Raw genomic sequence first — 18,508 nt, 5'->3', positions numbered from 1 at the left:
GGCAACAGTAACTCAAATAACCTCTGGTTACAATCAAGGTGTGCGGAAAAGCATCTATGAATGCACAACACTTCCAACCTTGAGGCGAATGGGCTACAGCAGCAGAAGACCACACCGGGTGCCACTCCTGTCAGCTAGGAACAGGAAACTGAGGCTACAGTTCGCACAGGCTCACCAAAATTAGACAGGATTTTGAAAAACGTTGCCTGGTCTGATGAGTCTTGATTTCTGCTGTGACGTTCGGATGGTAGGGTCAGAATTTGGCATCAAAAACATGAAAGCATGGATCCATCCTGCCTTGTATCAACAGTTCAGGCTGGTGGTGGTGGTGGTGGTGGTGGTGTAATGGTGTGGGGGATTTTTTCTTGGCACACTTTGGGTCCATTAGTACAAATTGAGCATCGTGTGAATGCCACAGCCTACCAGAGTATTATTGCTGGACCATGTCCATCCCTTTATGACTAATGTACCCATCATCTGATGGCTTCTTCCTGCAGGATAACACGCCATATCATAAAGCGTGAATCATCTCAGACTGGTTTCTTGAACATGACAATGAGTTCACTGTACTCAAATGGCCTCCATAGTCACCAAATATCGAAATTCACATCATCAACTGCGTGACGCTATCTTGTAAATATGCACCAAAATCTCTAAGGAATATTTCCAGTATCGTTTTGAATCAATCCCACGAAGCATTAAGGCAGTTCTGATGGCAAGGGTGTCCAACCCTGTACTTATAAGGTGTACCCAATAAAGTGGTTGGTGAGTGTATATTATTGGACATGAACTTTCACTTTTTGTTCAAATGTAAAAGAAAAAAAAAAAAAAAAACTTCAATATACACAATATACACAGATGTGTGTGTGTGTATACATGTTAAAACTGTATAAATGTTAAAGTATGAACTCAGAAAATATTCAGAAGATAAAACCATTCTTACGTTTGTGCTTGCTTTACTCAATTCAGGTGTATGTAATTGATTTCACAGCTTTAAGATTTGCCCAGTATATTTAAAAGTACAAATGTTGACCAAAATGAGCACATCATACTTTAAAAAGGTGTTTTTATGTTCACATTTTTATTGCGAAAAAACAAACACTATTTCAGTAAAAATAGTTACATATCATTATCTTTGTTGTTGCTTTTTTATTTTTATTTATTTATTTTTTCAACAAAAGAGGCGGAGGAAAAAAATAATAAAGGGGAAAAAACCACAAAAAAAATTAATAAAAAAATAAGAAGAAGAGGAAAAGAAAAATGGAAATGAGTAATAAAAGTGCACAGAAAATTACAACCAACTGAATGCAGACATTCAACAATCACAATCAAATGGTCAGATACATTGTCCATGTTGAAAGTAAATATTTACAATTGAACACTAAAAGAGTAATAGTTAAAAACAAACAAAAATTAAATGACTACGAAATAAATTAATTAAAAATGAAGAAGAGTGCATCTATTAAATGGCAGGCAAGACCTTAAGAGAGTTAAAGTAAGTTATAAAACGTTGCCACTTTTTAAAGAAATTAGTTTTTCCATAGCATCTAACCTTTTCCAACTTCAGAAAATGCATGGTATCAACATGCCATTGGGATGTAGTTGGAGGCTTATTTAGTTTCCAGTGAAGTAGAATACGACGCCTAGCTAATAATGAGGCCAAAATATCAAGTTGTTTAGAATTGAACTGGGACCAAATCTTAAGAACCCCAAAAATGGCAAAATCACGTGATGGGTCTATATTTACCTGCAACACCTTAGACATAATTGTAAAATAATAATACCAATAATTCTGCAACAGAGGGCACAAATAGAACATATGACTTAAATTACACCATGGTGCATGACGTCTGTCACATCTGAAAAAGGCTTTTTTGATTGTAAATTGTGGGGTTGAGAGCTCATTTTGCAGTATTAGTTTAGAAAGTCTAAACAGAATTGCATATGCATTTCAAGCATTTTTCATTCATTTTGCCTGAAATCAGAATTACATACAACAAATGTAAAAATTTACAGTAAACTAAATCCATTATTAGCGTAAAACAATGCAACATGCTTAAATGTGATAAGGAATATTTGATATTATAATTAATTGTAGTTCAACTTATTGTTAAACTTTTAAAAGTAATAGCAGAGTTGACAGTAACAGAGTTGACATTCACCATTTTGTGGTTTAGCTATCCTTTATTTTTTTCATATGTAAAGATATTTGTGTATTGCTGTTCATCCTGGGTGTATTACGCAATGTGTAAACGTTTGGACTCACAGTGGTGCATAAGTAACGCGCGACTTTAGACCTGCTTTTAGATTGTCAATGGTGCGGTATATTTTAATTATTCAAAATGGCAACGAGTCAACAATGCGCCTTAACACACCTATTATTTTTAAACTGGCACACCCGTGACTCCACAAAGTGGCTCAAATGGATTTGCTATTTAAGCGACGTGGCGAAAAACATGAAAATTAGGGTTGCGCTGGTCTGAAAATAGCAGCAAATCACGCCAAACACGTCTTGCGCCTTATTGCGCCGGGTGTTTGATAGGGCCCAATGTTTTTTTATGACCGTTGTAACAGAGTTGACCAGAATGTTGACAAGGGGTTGCTGCTGGAATGATATCCACTGTGTAAAAAATGAGTTGGATAAGTTGACGGTTCATTCCGTTGTGGCGATGCCTGATAAATAAAAGGACTAAGCCAAAGGAAAATGAATGAATGAATGTTTCCAGCAAATGTTTATTAGTATTAGGGCATGGCACGCTAACCGTTTTCAAGATATACCACAATTTAGAAAAGTCAAGGTTTTAAAACCGCCAAAATTTTCTTTAATACCGTTCCTAAGATATGTGTAATATTTTTTTTAGTTTTTATTTCTTTATTTTTTTTTTTACACCAACAGTATCTCCAGCAGAAAAGATATCCAAATATGCCGTTTTAAATTGTAAAGAAATCTGTGTTTTTGACACTAATAAAGACTGCAGAAGCCTATGACTTATTTTCATTATTTAGCCTGACATGTTTACTGCTCCTAAATATATAACATTTTTCAAAACATAAAATATATTGTGTTCAAAGCGGGAGAAAATTTTTGTTTTCTATTTAAAAAGAATATATTTTAGAGCAGTGATCACAATATCCTGATACCGTGATATTTTTAGCCAAGGTTTTCATACCGTCAGAATCGTATACCAGCCCTTGCCTAATACACACACACAAAAAAGGTGAAAATTAGACTTAAAACTATAGTCTTTAGTTAAAATTTTCAAGATAAATGTCCCTAAATACACATACAGACATTATTTTTAGAGATAACTTGATGTAATTTGATCATAATTCAGAAGAGTTTTATTGAGGGTTTTGTTTTTCAATAATCTAGATTCACCCATAGACACACTCTCTCTTTCTCTCTCTCTTTTCCTCCTAAGAAATTCAGTGCGCTCTTCATTTTCGTGATGTTATTGGCTTAATATTCTTTCATCTTAGGCAAATACTGTATGAATTGAAATGACACAATGCAGCATGTCATTTCGCTGTCTGTTATTTTTTTTTCTCCCCCAAGTAACACGCAGAAAGTCTCTCCCAATAGAGCTTCAACAGTCTTTCTAGCACACATTTCTTTTTCTCCTCCGTCTCACACGCACAGAGCTTGTGCTAATCCCAGGTGAGCACTCCTGACGAGCGTGACATATTAATGCACTCGTATGAGTGTGTGATTAAATGACCTTTAGGTATGCGAGAGGCTGTGTGCTGACTGATGGGTTATGCTCATTCAGACTGCACTAATCTGCCATGAAGAGTGACATTATCATTACTCCCAATTAGCATTCCATAGACATACAGTACAGCCACACACTATAGGTCTTACATTAACAGCTCCAATTGATGCACGTTTTGATGTTAACGCTAGGGCTGGGCGATATCACGATAATCATAAATATCACAACATACAGTGCTCAGCATAAATGAGTACACCACAATCACATAACTTTCTTTCTTTCTTTTAAATGAATATTTTCCAGTGGACGCTTTACAAGAATATATTTGTGCATATACAGTTGAAGGCACAAATATTAGGCAGACTGTGATTTTATTTATTTATTTATTTATTTATTTATTTATTTATTTATTTATTTATTTATTTATTTATTTATTTATTTATTTATCTATTTATTAATTATTATTAGTATTATTGTTATTTATTAATTAATGCATTTATTTATTTATTTTATATTATTATTATTATTATTCATTCATTCATTCATTCATTCATTCATTTATTTATTTATTTATTTATTTATCATTGTTATTATTATTATTATTATTTATTAATTAATGCATTTATTTTGTTTATTTTATTTTATTTATTGTATTTATTTATTTATTTACTTTATTTTTTATATTTCCCAAACAATGATTAATAAAGCAAGAAAATTTTCACCGTATTTACTATAATATTTTTTCTTCTGCAGAAAGTCTTATTTGTTTAATTTCAGCTACAATAAAAGCAGTTTTTTTGTTTTTTAAAACCATTTTATGGTCAGTATTATTAGCCACCTTAAACAATATTGTTTTCAATTGTCTAGAGAACAAACCACTGTTACATAATAACATGCCTAATTACCCAAACTTGCATAATTAACCCAGTTTGTCCTTTAAATTTCTCTTTAAGCTGAATCCTAGTATCATAAACAATATCTAGCAAAATATTATGTACTGTCATCATGGCAAAGATTAAAGAAATAAGTTATTAGAAACTATTATGTTTGAAAATTAAGCAGAAATTGGCGAAAAAATACAGGGGAGCTAATAATCCAGGAGGGCTAATAATTCTGACTTCAACTGAAGGACAGCTGCTGGATTTTATAAAGTTTATAAAAATATAAAATTATAATAATTTGGTTATTGATTTTTACAGTTAGCCTTTATCGATTTAAAGGTAGGGCTGCACAATATATAATTTCAGCATCAATGTTACAACATGCGCATATACAGTAATTAAAGAGGGCTAATAATGCTGACTTTGTATTCCAAAAAATTTGTACATTAAATTTAGATGTTGAGCGAGATTTTTTTTTTTTTTTTTTTTTTAACCACAATTTTACCAGACAGGACAAATGTGGAGAAATAAACAAATTAACATTTTGTTAAAATTTTGTAGTTTTGAATTTATTATCTTTCTATAATTTAATTTTAATTTTTTTTAAATGCACCAATTTTGTCTTTATTCACTGCAGGGTGTCCACGGGGTCTTAAAGCCTCTTAAATCTACTGAAATGTTGTGTTGTAGGTTTTAAATATTTTTTAACAGGTCTTAACTTTTACTTCATGTATAGCTACCCAATCTGACCATTTACAATCACCAGCAATCCATCTCAATAAATCTTTTAACGTTTTATTTATAAATAGTATCTAATTACTTTTCTTACAGTACCATTTGTTTATAAGCTCTTCATTTATTTACTGCTGAGGAGACTGACCTGATCTACAGTTGAAGTCAGAATTATTAGCCTCCTGTATATTTCCCCCTTTTTCTGTTTATTGGAGAAAAGGTTTTTTTAGAAACACATTTCTAAACATAATAGTTTTAATAAGTCATTTCTAATAACTGATTTATTTTATCTTGGCCATGATGACAGTAAATAATATTTGACTAGATTTTTTTCAAGACACTTCTATACAGCTTAAAGTGACATAATTCTGACTACAAGTGTATATTTTTATTATTAAATTATTAATATTGTATTATTAAATGCATTCAGTTATAACCTTTTTTTAAGGGCAAGTGAAAATGTTTTCCAACTAGGATTTTCAGAAAAAAAAAATCCTTAGCATTTAGACCTGTATAAGTCTAAAATTTCACACATATTGGTCCTAAAATGCCTTTCAAAGTCTTAAAGTTGATGAAACCTGCAGAAACCCTGTCATTGAGAAATGGATAAAAACATTCATTTTCAAAAAGGGCTGTACTCATTACCTTTTTCTGTAGATTCAATCAATTAAGACTAAATACTGTACATTGACCACATAGAATAGACTATGTTTTTTTTTATTATTGACATTCTAAAGTATATTGACAATTTACTCATTTATTTGTTACTTTATTATTCTGTTACTTTATTGTTACTTTATTATTCTTACTTTATTGTTACTTTATTATTCTGTTACTTTATTGTTACTTTATTATTCTTACTTTATTATTATTATTATTATTGTTATTATATATACTATATTGCAAACGTTTAAATAACAATGTATAAATATAAAATATGAAACACTTTAAAAACTATGATTAATGGCCCAACATAAAAAAATCACAAAGTAAATTGCAAAATGTGAACCTTGTATTTTCAAGATTGCGACTTTCTCATGATGCTGTTGTTCATGTTTCTGTCTGAATCCCCGCAGTTGCGCGCAATGATGCAAAAATTATGAAAAAGTATTACCGTAAACAATGTATTTTGTGACACTATGATATAAAAGAGCATAATAGGAACCTGTAGTTTTTATTTTGCCTATTGTCATATTGAGTTTGTTTGTTAGCTACACTTTCTAATATTTCAGTGGATCTTCAAATCTCTCACATGCTTGTGTATGTACATGTAAAAAGTGATTAGTTTGCTTTACTTTAAAAGCAATGGGTTTATTCTTTGGTTTTTGTAAATGTTTTTGAGTAAATGTTTTTTTTTTTTGTGATTAAACGTGTTGCGCTGAAATTAAGTAAATGATTATTATGAAATGATATTAACGGCATAAGTATACAAATTAAGTTGTCAACTTAACCATTTCAAGTTGCAATGGATTTACTCACTTTTTAAAGTAAAGTGAACTTGTTGCTTTTAAGGCAACTGGTTCGCTCACTTTTTTAAAGTAATAAATCGTGTTTTTTAATGTAGTATCAAATATAGAAGACTAAACTTAATACTTCTTAGAACAAACATAAAAAACACATTTGATTAATTATTTAATTGTGTATCTTTTATCCATATTTTAATTTACAGTGCTCAGCATAATTGAGTACAGCCCATTTTGAAAATTAATATTTTATCCATTCCTCAGTAAAGTATAGGTGTATTTTGGTGCATTTAAACAAAAACAGATTTATTAAACAGATTTATTTATTAAAATAATATTTGGTCACCGAACATATTTAGAAATTTAAAGATAATACAATTAATTCAAGCTAAATATTACCAAAAAAAACCAACTAAATTTGTCCATTTAATTGCTTCTCTTTATTTTTCCTCTTTTTAAAATTTGTATTGAATTTTTCTATAACATATAAATTTGGCTGTACTAGTTTTTGGACCATTATCGTAAGTTATTTTGTTGGATAAGCTCCAGATTTGGCTTCAATACTGACTAATCTAATGTATAAATATATTATTGTATAGCTTCCTATTAAAAATATGAGTTTAAAAGAGAGATTTGTGAGAGGTGAACTTAGATATGCTGAGCACTGTAAATAAACACACTGAATGCATATGTATTGTAATTTATATTTTGGCACATACATCAAAACTTCTTTGGCCTATCATCGTTTTGCAACACTCAGAATACATGTAAAACCCCTTCTGATAAATGTTCTCCAAGCTTCAACCAATTTTCTGTGAACCAGCTGTAAAATAATACAAAGTGATAACTTTACAGCTTGTTTTATTTTGTCCACAATTTTGTTCCTAACCTGTTTGGACTCGTTTTGACAAACTTTTGCAACACAACATTTGATTTTTTTAAGGGCAAGTGAAAATCATTTTCTAACTAGGATATTCGGAAAAACAAAAAAAACTTAGCGTTTAGACCTGTATAAGTCTAAAATTTCACCCATATTGGTCCTAAAAATGTCTTTCAAAGTCTTAAAGTTAACTTGATGAAACCTGCAGAAACCCTGTCACTGAGAAATGGATAAAAACATTCATTTTCAAAAAGGGGTGTACTCATTACCTTTTTCTGTAGATTCAATCAATTAAGACTAAATACTGTACATTGACCACATGGAATAGACTATGTTTTTTGTTTTTTATTGACATTCTAAAGTATAGTGACAATTTACTCAACACTTAATACATGTAAAACCTCTTCTGATAAATGTTCTCCAAGCTTCAATAATACATAAGGGTAATTATGTATTATTTAGTTGAGATATCTCATAGAAATGTGCTAATTTTTGCATTTGATTTCAAGCATAGTGACTCTTTAATCTTTTTATAAATAGATTTCTGTGTATTTTTAAGATAATAAAATTATACCTAGACATGTGATATTTGACTAAATTTTATAGGACAGGATTCATGGCCATAAACCTGGTATTTTTCCTAGAAGCCCAGAGTGTCTTCTGTTTAATCAGGATAAAGCCCATATACTGTACGTCCTCAAAAGTGAGTTTCTGGTCCTAGAAGATTAATGTCTTCAGAGAGCGACTGCTCAACTCGCTGCTTTTGCAGTACAGAAACAGAATACTGCCATCTATTGGCCACACAGACAAATGCAGACATTTTTTGGCACATACTGTGTTGCTCTCCATAGGGAATTTCTACTAATTTACCTGTCCTATCACATCCTATCCACATTGAAATCATTCAAATGTATATTGTGATTCAGATTTTCCGCCAACTGATCAAACTAAACTTTCTCCATTGGCACATAAGTGAAGGACTAACAACACGTCATTTCTAGCAGTCAAACACACCAGGTCTCTCCTGCTGTTTTCCTTCTTAACAGTGTACAGTGAGACTTGAGACTTTACAGCATGCTGGGGGGTCTCACTGTTACCAAACACACACACACTCGCGCACCGTGAATTTGTTTGGTGAAAGCTAATTCCCCTCAATCTCAGGCCTGAGGTCGGTGGGCTCGGGGGGACGGCCGTATTGACAGATATCCAGATCCCACTTTTCCCACTCTCTCTTTCCCACTCTTCTTTTTCCCAGGCCGGTACTCAAACCCGAAGGCTCACTTACACAGCCACTTATCCCTTGAAAAAACGGCTACAGCCACATCCACACACCATTCTGTTTGGAGTGTTTGGACATGTGCTTTAAGAAAATTGGCATTTCTGAAGGGAAATAAGCTACCACAACCCGTAAAACCATTTATTATTTTAATTATTTATTTATTTTATGATTGAAAGAGCCAGATCGCTGCCCGTGCACGTTTGGATTGAAGGTTTACGCACGCACTCTTTTTTTCAGAGATGAGCACTTCTTTGACTTGAGGGACACCCTGGTGTCTGAATGTACTTTTACTTAACCTTTTAGTACACGACAGCTGTTTGAACCTCTTTGATACTCTCACACACATGCACAAAGACCCTCCAGCCCCACCCAGACTTCAGTTGTTTCAACAATAACTCTGCCGCTCGGCTGTGTAGACCGTGCCAAGTGAGGATTAGTATTTTAGATGACTTCTGATGTTGTGCTGAATAGACTCTGGCTCTTGTTTCCGTGGAGATAGGCTGTTTGGAAGGGGGTCCCGTGTTTGTTGTGGGACTGCCTCTCTTCATTGCTGTTTGGTTCAGTCACATTCGCTCACAGATTTTCGCATGAAATTGAGTGGCTCTGGGATTTGGATATGTCTGCAAGTTATCTAACGCATTCGTTTAAAGAAAATCTGATTTAAAATGTGAAGTTAACATTTAAGTCTAATTAAAAGTGTTTTTTTTTATTGTTGTAGACCATGTCTAGTATTGAAAGGAAGCGGTAAGGTACAGTGTGACATTGTTAATCTAGATATTTAAAAACTATTAACTAAAATAATAATAATAAAGTATAAATTAAAGAAAATGTACAGGATTCTTTCAGTAGAAAGTGTAAAGCAAAAGTTGCTGTGTTCTCAGTCTAGAAATTATTCTCACACATCGATTTGGTGCTCATGAATCGGTTTAATTGAGTAATGAAACTAAAATCATTTGTCATATTTTGTACATGATTCCATTATTTTGAAGTTGTTTATTAACATTTTTTTTTTAGTAATTACAATTAATTACAAGTAAAAGGAATTACAAGTAATTACAAGTATTTATTTTTTGGAATCTGATTGGATAATACATGTTACATTTAATTAGTTACTACCCAGTATATACAGTTGAAGTCAGAATTATTAGCCCCCCCCCCCTTTGAATTTTTTTAGTTTTTTTAAATATTTCCCAAATTATATTTTAAAGAGCAGGGAAATTTTCACAGTATGTCTGGTAATCTTTTTTCTTATTTGTTTTATTTCGGCTAGAATAAAAGCAGTTTTTAATTGTTTTTATGAAACATTTTAAGGTCAAAATTATTAGCCCCTTTAAGCTATTTTTTTTCCTGATAGTCTACTAAACAAACCATCGTTATACTATAACTTGCCTAATTACCCTAACCTGCCTAGTTAACTTAATTAACCTAGTTAAGCCTTTAAATGTCACTTTAAGCTGTATAAAAGTGTCTTGAAAAATATCTAGTCAAATATTATCTACTGTCATTATGTGAAGATAAAATAAATCAGTTATTAGAAATGAGTTATTAAAACTATTATGTTTAGAAATGTGTTGAAAAAAATAGTCTCTCCGTTAAACAGAAATTGGGGAAAAAAATAAACAGGGGGGCTAATAATTCTGACTTCAACTGTATGTGTGCATGTGTGTGTGTATACTAGGGGTGTAACGGATCACGAATCTCACGGTTTGGATCACACTACAGTTTTTGAGTCACGGATCGGACCATTTTTTAGATCAGTAAAAAAGGGAGGAGACGAATGTCATTTGCTTAATATTTACACAAAAATATTACTGCAAAAACCATTGATATTAACAAACAAAACTTAGAACCTGTAGTTTTAATAAAAATCAAGAAAGAACCAGCTGTAAAAAAGGAAAATATTCAATATGAAAGTTGATCTTTGCTAATGTTGCTGATAATTTCTAAATATAGAAATTTAACATCTTGTACAACATATCATATTTATTTTCAATAATGATTCAACAATTCACACATACAACTTCATGTTTTATTATAGTTGGATCATTTTTGATTTTTTTTAAACCTATTCAGTGACATAATTTTGATAGTTGTTTGTCGCCACCTATTGGTTAAACAATGTAAATACTACAACATTCACCAGCGTCAAGTTCCATTAAACATTGATTTTAATCTTTACCATAAACATCAGTGTTTATATCTCAACAACACACTGTTCTCCCAGTACTTCTGTGTTATTTAATTGTTTGAAATGAACTGAAAAAATGTAAAAACTAAATCTCGATCAAACGCAGATTTGATATCAGCAATTCGAAGGATTAATAAACGTATGCAAATCATTATCATTTATCATTCAGGTTGCGCGGGTTTGAATTGAGATCATTGAGTGCATTAATGCAGGCTAAACAAACAGCCACAGAAAACCTTTAATTACTAGCCCAAGAAAGCATTTAGGTCCCACCACAACTTTTTCCGTCATCATTATTTTTTTCAGGGAAGCCAAAATGCTTTCAAACACCTGATTTGAATGAGGTGGAAGGCAATTTCTCTGCAATTGTCATAAATGTTGGATTAACCTACGAATTCAAAAAAATTGCTTTACGTGCATTCCAAACTGTGGGTTGTGATCCGTAATTACACCCCTAGTGTATACATATATGCATATATACATATTCTGTATTAGGGCTGCACGATATTGGAAAAATTACATTGCAATATATTTTTTTCTCTGCGATTTGTATATATTTTTTCTCTGTTATATAAATATTGTGTTATAGGATATAATGTAATATATTGTGATATAATTTCACCAGATGACTTAAATAACTCTTTTTACAAAGACTTTAGATTGATTGGAATGATTTTATATTATGTAAATATAATAAATCAAATACAGTCATAAATAAACACAACGATACAAATATTAAAGTGAAATAAACAGTGATTTATGGTTTTCTGGGGAGAGTTCAACAGTATTCGGTTACAGAAATTATATAATCAAATGTACAATGCACAGCTTTCATCATATAAATTGTTCAATAAAATTAAACTTGTTATGCTCAATTAAAATTCTTACATAGTCACAGGCCTTAAAAACACATGCAGATGATCAACCTTCACTCTATTATGCTTAAATTTTGAGGAGTCTCCACAAATCTCACCTCAGTTGTGACCTGCGGTTCCTGGTCATCGCAACTCAACATTGCATATCTTGCAGTCACTATTGCGGACACACATTGCAATATCGATGATCAAACAATGCATTGTTCAGCTTTATTCTGTATACACATACAGTACATGTGTGGCTATGCTTTTTTGATGAAAAAATATTTATATTTATGTAGTTTGAGGTAAGCTTTAAGAAAATATAAGGGGTCACTTTATCAATTCTTAGTCTTTTTCTCAAAACTGAACTGTACTGTAAAACGTGGTTTAAGAGCAAAAATGAAGAAAATCAACTCTTAATTGGATTATTAAGAGATCACTCTTAAAGATATACAAATAGCGTGCGAGTAATTTATCTTCATTGTTGGACACTTATCATTATGTAGTTCTATTTATTTTAGGTGTTATATTTAGATCGAATTCTCTTTTTTTTCTGTGGGACTTGGACATTTTCAATAAATAAGGGTGTCAAAGAAAACACAACTATTTTATAGTGGTTCCAAACATGTAAATGTATTTAAATGTACATATTTATCATATATGTAAAAAATTCAGAGACTAACGGAACAGGTGCAGATCATGGGCTTCACAGGGGGCTTCAGTCACATGATCTTGAATGAGGTTCCTCAACTAATTAAAGTTTTCATAGAATTGCAGGTTTTAAAATTAGTATAAACTGTAGTGTCACACCAGAGGACATTTTCAGTTACAAATAGTATCAAGTTCTTATGTTTTTAGAAATAAATGGATGAAAAAATGATTTTCATTTACTAAAACTAGACACTTGTAAAATAGGACTGAGGCAATTCTTAATGATTTAGCAATTTTTATTTTTTAAGATGAAAGAGCTATCATTTATTCAACTATGATGAGACAGTCACACCATAGGACAGTTTTGAGATTTGGCTTAAAAAATGTATTTAATAGTCGGCGCCCATAGCCTAGTGGTTAAGTGCGCCGACATATTAGCACCAAGGTGTTCACGGCGGCCGGAGTTTGATTCCCAGCTCGAGGTCCTATGCCGATCCTTCCCCTCTCTCTGCTCCCAATGCTTTCCTGTCTCTCCTTCACTGTCCTATAACATTAAAGGTGAAAACTCCTAAAAAAAAAAAATGTAATTAATAAAATCAGTTTTTAGGACAAGAGGCCTTCTCGTTATCTTAATAATTATGTGGCTGCTGCTCACTAAGGGTTCAGGGAAATGGCTGTCCCATCTCTCTTTCCTTCTCTTTCTGTGTTATTTGCCTGCTAATAAGTGGAATGCACTCTTGTGTCAAGGCTTTACCTGCAGTCACAGCCCCGGCCTCCTCCTCCCCAGGCAGTCTGCTCTTATTAGTTAATGAAATGCTCTTTAAAGGCGATGGGAAAGAAAAAAGCAGCCTGGCTCCAGCCTGCTATCTGGCCCTGCTTGGGTTTCAAAACACCGTTGCCTAGACAGCCAATTTAGCAGGCCCGTCCACAAAAGCGCACACATCTGGTGATTAGATGTCAGATGTGCTCTTCACATGGAGCGTGGTCAGTTGATAGCTGAACCGGTGACCAGGTTAATTGTGTAAGATTAATCACGTAAGCACGGTCATGTCATTATGACCCGCGTACAGCTTATCTGCCTGAGAATCGCGAGCATTAATGGGAGAGTGAGGGGGAATATATTAGGGTATTTTTAGTTTGTTTTAAGTTTCGCCCGTCTCTGTCCTTCACAGATGCCAATCATGAAGGGGCAGCGGAGTGCATCGAGAACATGGCTGATGCGGTCACACATGCAAGATTCGTGGGCACCGACCCTGCAAGTGATGAGGTGGTGCTGATGAAAATCCTCCAGGTAACACGCTTGGTCACACAGACCACTTTCATCAAGAAGGGTTTTGAGATATTATATATTTTTATAGATATTTTAAATATATTTTTATATAAGATCAGGGCTTGACGTTAACACCCACCAACATGGGTAGATTTCGCCTGTGGCAAGTTAGACAAACACCCCCACTAACCACTTTGACTGGTTAAACATATTTGTTTTATTGCCAGTGCTGCCTTATTACTAAGAGTAGAATTATGGTTTAAAGGCTCATACACACCGGGACGCTTTTCGTTTGCGTTTATCGTCAACGTTTTTCGAGACGTTTTTCCAGATTCAAACCCAATCGATTTTTCACTGGCATCGAGCAGAAGAGTATGCAAATCACTCCTTGGCGTTAGATGGCGCTACACAACTTTAAGTTTCTGACACCCGCTTGTGACACAGAAGAAGAAGAAGAGAGAAAGTTGACACACTTGTTTGTTAAAGTTACTAGCGATTTGAACAAGCATGGATGGTTTAAGCAGGAGCTCCAGCTCTAGCGACGAAGAAATGATTATTGTTTACCAGAGCAATAAGCAGCTCCATGTTCATATTGCCTCTGGTCATATTCTTCAATGTGCGCTCGCATTGACAGTTTTGCGCTTGAGCGCCTCCAAGTGCTGTTTACTGTAACTTCAGCAGCTCCGTGCAAGTGAACAAAAGTGCTAATCTGATTGGTGAAGGTTTTAAGGTGTGTTCATGTGCAGCTTTTTGGTCCAGGAAAGACTAGACGGGGCCATTGCAAGGTTACAAAACAGTTGGTCGAGACTTGTTCTCTGAAGTGACCAATCAAGCTGATGACTCTATGTTTGGTGGTTGCCAGAAGAATGATACTTGCCTGATTGAATTGTGCCAAATGTGAAGTTTGGTGGAGGGGGGGGATTATGATGGAGGGTTGTACTTGGTCACTTACGCCCGATTCACACGGGGCTTCAGCGTCAACGCTTGACAGAGGGAGTGTCTGTAGTTGAGGATGACGCAATCATCAGAGCAGCATCAGCCAATGAAATTAGAAATTAGATTGCTGTCTGAGCTAGTGTATTTGCATAAAGCGATCTGATTGGCTGATGCGTCCATTGGCACTTGAAAAGTTGAGAAGTTCCCAACTTCTGAAGCAAGCAACGCCACTGAAGGGGCGCCGACGGAACCACAATGCAGATCAGCAATGCCTGACGTCACCCATTCAAAGTGAATGCAAAGCATTGACGCTGACGCCCCGTGTGAATAGGCCGTTAGTATGCTGAAGCATTAAAAGTTCCTTTCACTTAAACTAAGACATTTTGGACAATGTCATAATACCAACCCTTTCCTGTTCCAACATGTCTAACACCAGTGCACAAAGCAAGGTCCATATATAGACATGATTGTGCACGTTTAGTGGAACTTGACTGGCCTGCATAAAGTCCTGACCTCAACCTGACCAAACATCAGTGGAATGAATTAGAATGGAGACTGCAAGTCGGACCTTATTGTTCAACATCAGTACCTGACCTTGCAAATGCGCTTCTAGAAGAATAGTCCAAATTCCTATAAACAAAATCCTAAACCTTGTGGAAAGCCATCCCTGAACAGTTACAGCTGTTATAGCTGCAAAAGGTTGGCCAAGTCCATATTAAACCCTGCATATTAAGATCAGGATGTCACAGAAAGTTCATGTGATGTTCATGTAAAGGCAGATGCCTCAAAACATTTGGCAATATACTGTAGTGTTTGTCTGTGTGTGCGTCTTTTTGTGTGTGCATGTATAGATAATGCGTTTGATATGCATCCAGATAAGTGGCTTCAGTAAAGTTGATGTTTTTCTTAATATTATTTCTAGGTTTTGAGGACTTTGCTATTGACTCCTGTTGGAGCCCATCTTACCAATGAATCTGTCTGTGAGATCATGCAGTCCTGTTTCCGTATATGCTTTGAAATGAGATTAAGTGGTAAGTAAAATGAAGGTCCATAGAAATGAATTTATCTACTCTCTTTTTCTAATTATAATTATTTTTTTACATTTTATTTGATTGAAAAAATGACAAAATCATGGTTTTAATTCAAGAGAAAACATGTTTTAAGTAAACTGCAAAAAGCTTTGGATAAAGTGTCTTCTCTCGATATACAGTGTTGAACTTCCAACACAATCTCACGGCAATTCGTAACTTTTTGATTTAGTGGCTAATTTGTATGAATTCGTACGATCTAATTCATCCAATGTAGTACGATTTGCTCATCCGCCAATGATGGTTGGATTTAGGGGTGGGGTTAGGTGCCACACCTCCTTTTTAAAATCGTACAATTTCGTATGACTGAACTCGTACGAATTTGTATGAATTAGCCAATAAACTGACAAAACGTAAAACACTTACGTTTTCTCGTGAGATCAGGCTGGAACTTCTCAGTATGCAGGGATGCAACCTTTACGTTCTGTTGCAATTTGCTGTTTTTCATCCAATAAATGTCATTATTGTTAGTTGTCTAAATCTTAAAGAGTTATCATAAAGTCTGAAAAGAATGATTTCTGAGCTCTTCTTGCATCTGTTAAAGTTAGCAGAATAATTGGCATAAATAACAGTGCTGTGTGTCTATCTTGGAACTGTTAATTTTGCTCTGATATTGCATTGTTAATATTAGATTAACATTAGATTGTGTCATTTCCACTGAATCTAATATTAGCAATTGTAGAGTTTTCTCTGCAATATTATAAGTCTACTCGCATCACCATTGCCAACAAATACAACTTCAGTTGAACTTTACTATTCTATATTGTCCTAACCACAACGAAATTAAACATCTTGAATCAGGTTGGTTTCCCAGTGATGGGTTGCGGCTGGAATGGTATCCATTCCATTAAATATATGCTGGATAAGTTGGCGGTTCATTCCGCTGTGGCAACCCCTGATTAATAAAGGACTAAGCCGAAAAGAATATGAATGAATGAATGAATGAATGAATGAATCAGGTTGGATTTGTGACAGCTGTGATTTTAAAATCAGCGGCGACAGGTAACAGTGTCAGTTCACTAGCCAGTCTGGTGGGTTATATTTTGCTAATTATGTTTATTCAGTTTGCTAAAATCTGTGCAGAATTAGCGCAAATTAACTCATCAAAGCAATATTAAATATAACCAAGTTGCACAGAACCTGCAATTTGTTTGGCTTATTTCAAAATAAGCGTCCATGTCTAAGTAATAAATAAAGCTAGTGGGAGTTTTTAGTAGACCTGGCCTGTCCTGGCTATTTGTATATTTATGATACCATTGATTTTGTTCAAAATGGTGTTTTATTTTATTTTATTTTATTTTATTTTATTCAATTATAATAAAATAATTTGTGTGCATAGACTGAGACCTGATATTGAGGTTTTCTAAATCATTTTTAATAAATAAATATTTAAGCAAAATATCTATGGTGTTCATGAGATTGCTATTATTTCTTATCAGAAATACAAAACAAGCAGTAATATTGTGAAGCAATTACATAAAAAAAAATCTGTATAAATTAGAAAATATTTAAAAATGTAGTTTAAAACTATTTCAAATTATAAATACAGTGGTCCCTTGTTATTTGGAGTTCTGTTCTAAAAATAACCCACTATAGGCAAAATTCGCAAAAGTAGTCAGCTTTATTTTTTACAATTATTATAGATGTTTTAAGACTGTAAAACCCCTCACTATACACTTTTCTCAGACAGGCGTTAACATTTTTACACTTTTCTTTCTCATTTAAACACTTAAAGTTCAAACCTTCATCAAAAAATAAGTCCGGTATTATAGAATAAAACTAAAGATCAAAACCAATTGATCTTAATTTATTAATATGTTGATTGTAGCAAAATTTTATATTCACAAATGTAGATTTGTTAAAGTTTCTCCTTGTTTTAAAGAATTTAAATAATTTCAACATTTTATATAAATCCATAAAACAGGTAAAAACTGGGTGTGTGTATAAATGTATGCATGTATGCATGTATGTATGTATGTATGTATGTGTGTGTATATGTGTATGTATATATATATATATATATATATATATATATATATATATATATATATATATATATATATATATATATATATATATATATATATATATATATATATATACACATACATACATACATGCATACATGCATACATACATACATACATATATATATATATATATATATATATATATATATATATATATATATATATATAGGGAGAGAGAGAGGGTGATAGATAGACATTTAAGTGGCCTAATAATAAACCTAATAATAGTTTGACTGTAATCATAAAAAAGGCATTCTCCACAAGAAAAATATCATTGTAAATACAAACACCACTTAGCAAATATTTGAAAAAGAAGGAAAATTTCACATTAGGGCTAATAATTTGATCTTATATGATAAAAAGTTTGCATCCCTGTATATGTGAATCTGCCTTTTGTGGTCTCTGGACTGCGATAGACCTCTGCTCTAATCCTGACCAAACAAAGTCTGGACTCTGAGCCCCCGAGGTGCTGCTCTTGTCTTCTGAACTAACATTTCCCTTTTCTTTTTCTCTTGTTTTTCTCTCTCTGCTTTTGCTCTT

At 33.2% G+C, this 18,508-nt stretch overlaps 1 protein-coding gene across 5 annotated transcripts in view; it reads left to right on the top strand.

Annotated features, from left to right (window-relative positions):
* The window catches only part of gbf1 (golgi brefeldin A resistant guanine nucleotide exchange factor 1), a 197,086-nt gene that overhangs the window by 93,741 nt on the left and 84,837 nt on the right, over window positions 1-18,508 (top strand). For all 5 annotated transcript variants that reach the window (XM_056470372.1, XM_056470370.1, XM_056470369.1 and 2 more), the window contains exons 5-6: window positions 13,817-13,935; window positions 15,773-15,881. In XM_056470372.1, coding sequence (XP_056326347.1) covers window positions 13,817-13,935; window positions 15,773-15,881 — 228 coding nt within the window. The remainder of the gene's footprint in view (window positions 1-13,816; window positions 13,936-15,772; window positions 15,882-18,508) is intronic.

This window comes from Danio aesculapii, chromosome 13 (genome assembly GCF_903798145.1).
Source record: "Danio aesculapii chromosome 13, fDanAes4.1, whole genome shotgun sequence".
Taxonomy (NCBI): domain Eukaryota; kingdom Metazoa; phylum Chordata; class Actinopteri; order Cypriniformes; family Danionidae; genus Danio; species Danio aesculapii.
Note: the sequence above shows the minus strand (reverse complement) of the source record. Positions and strands in the feature narration are given on the sequence as shown.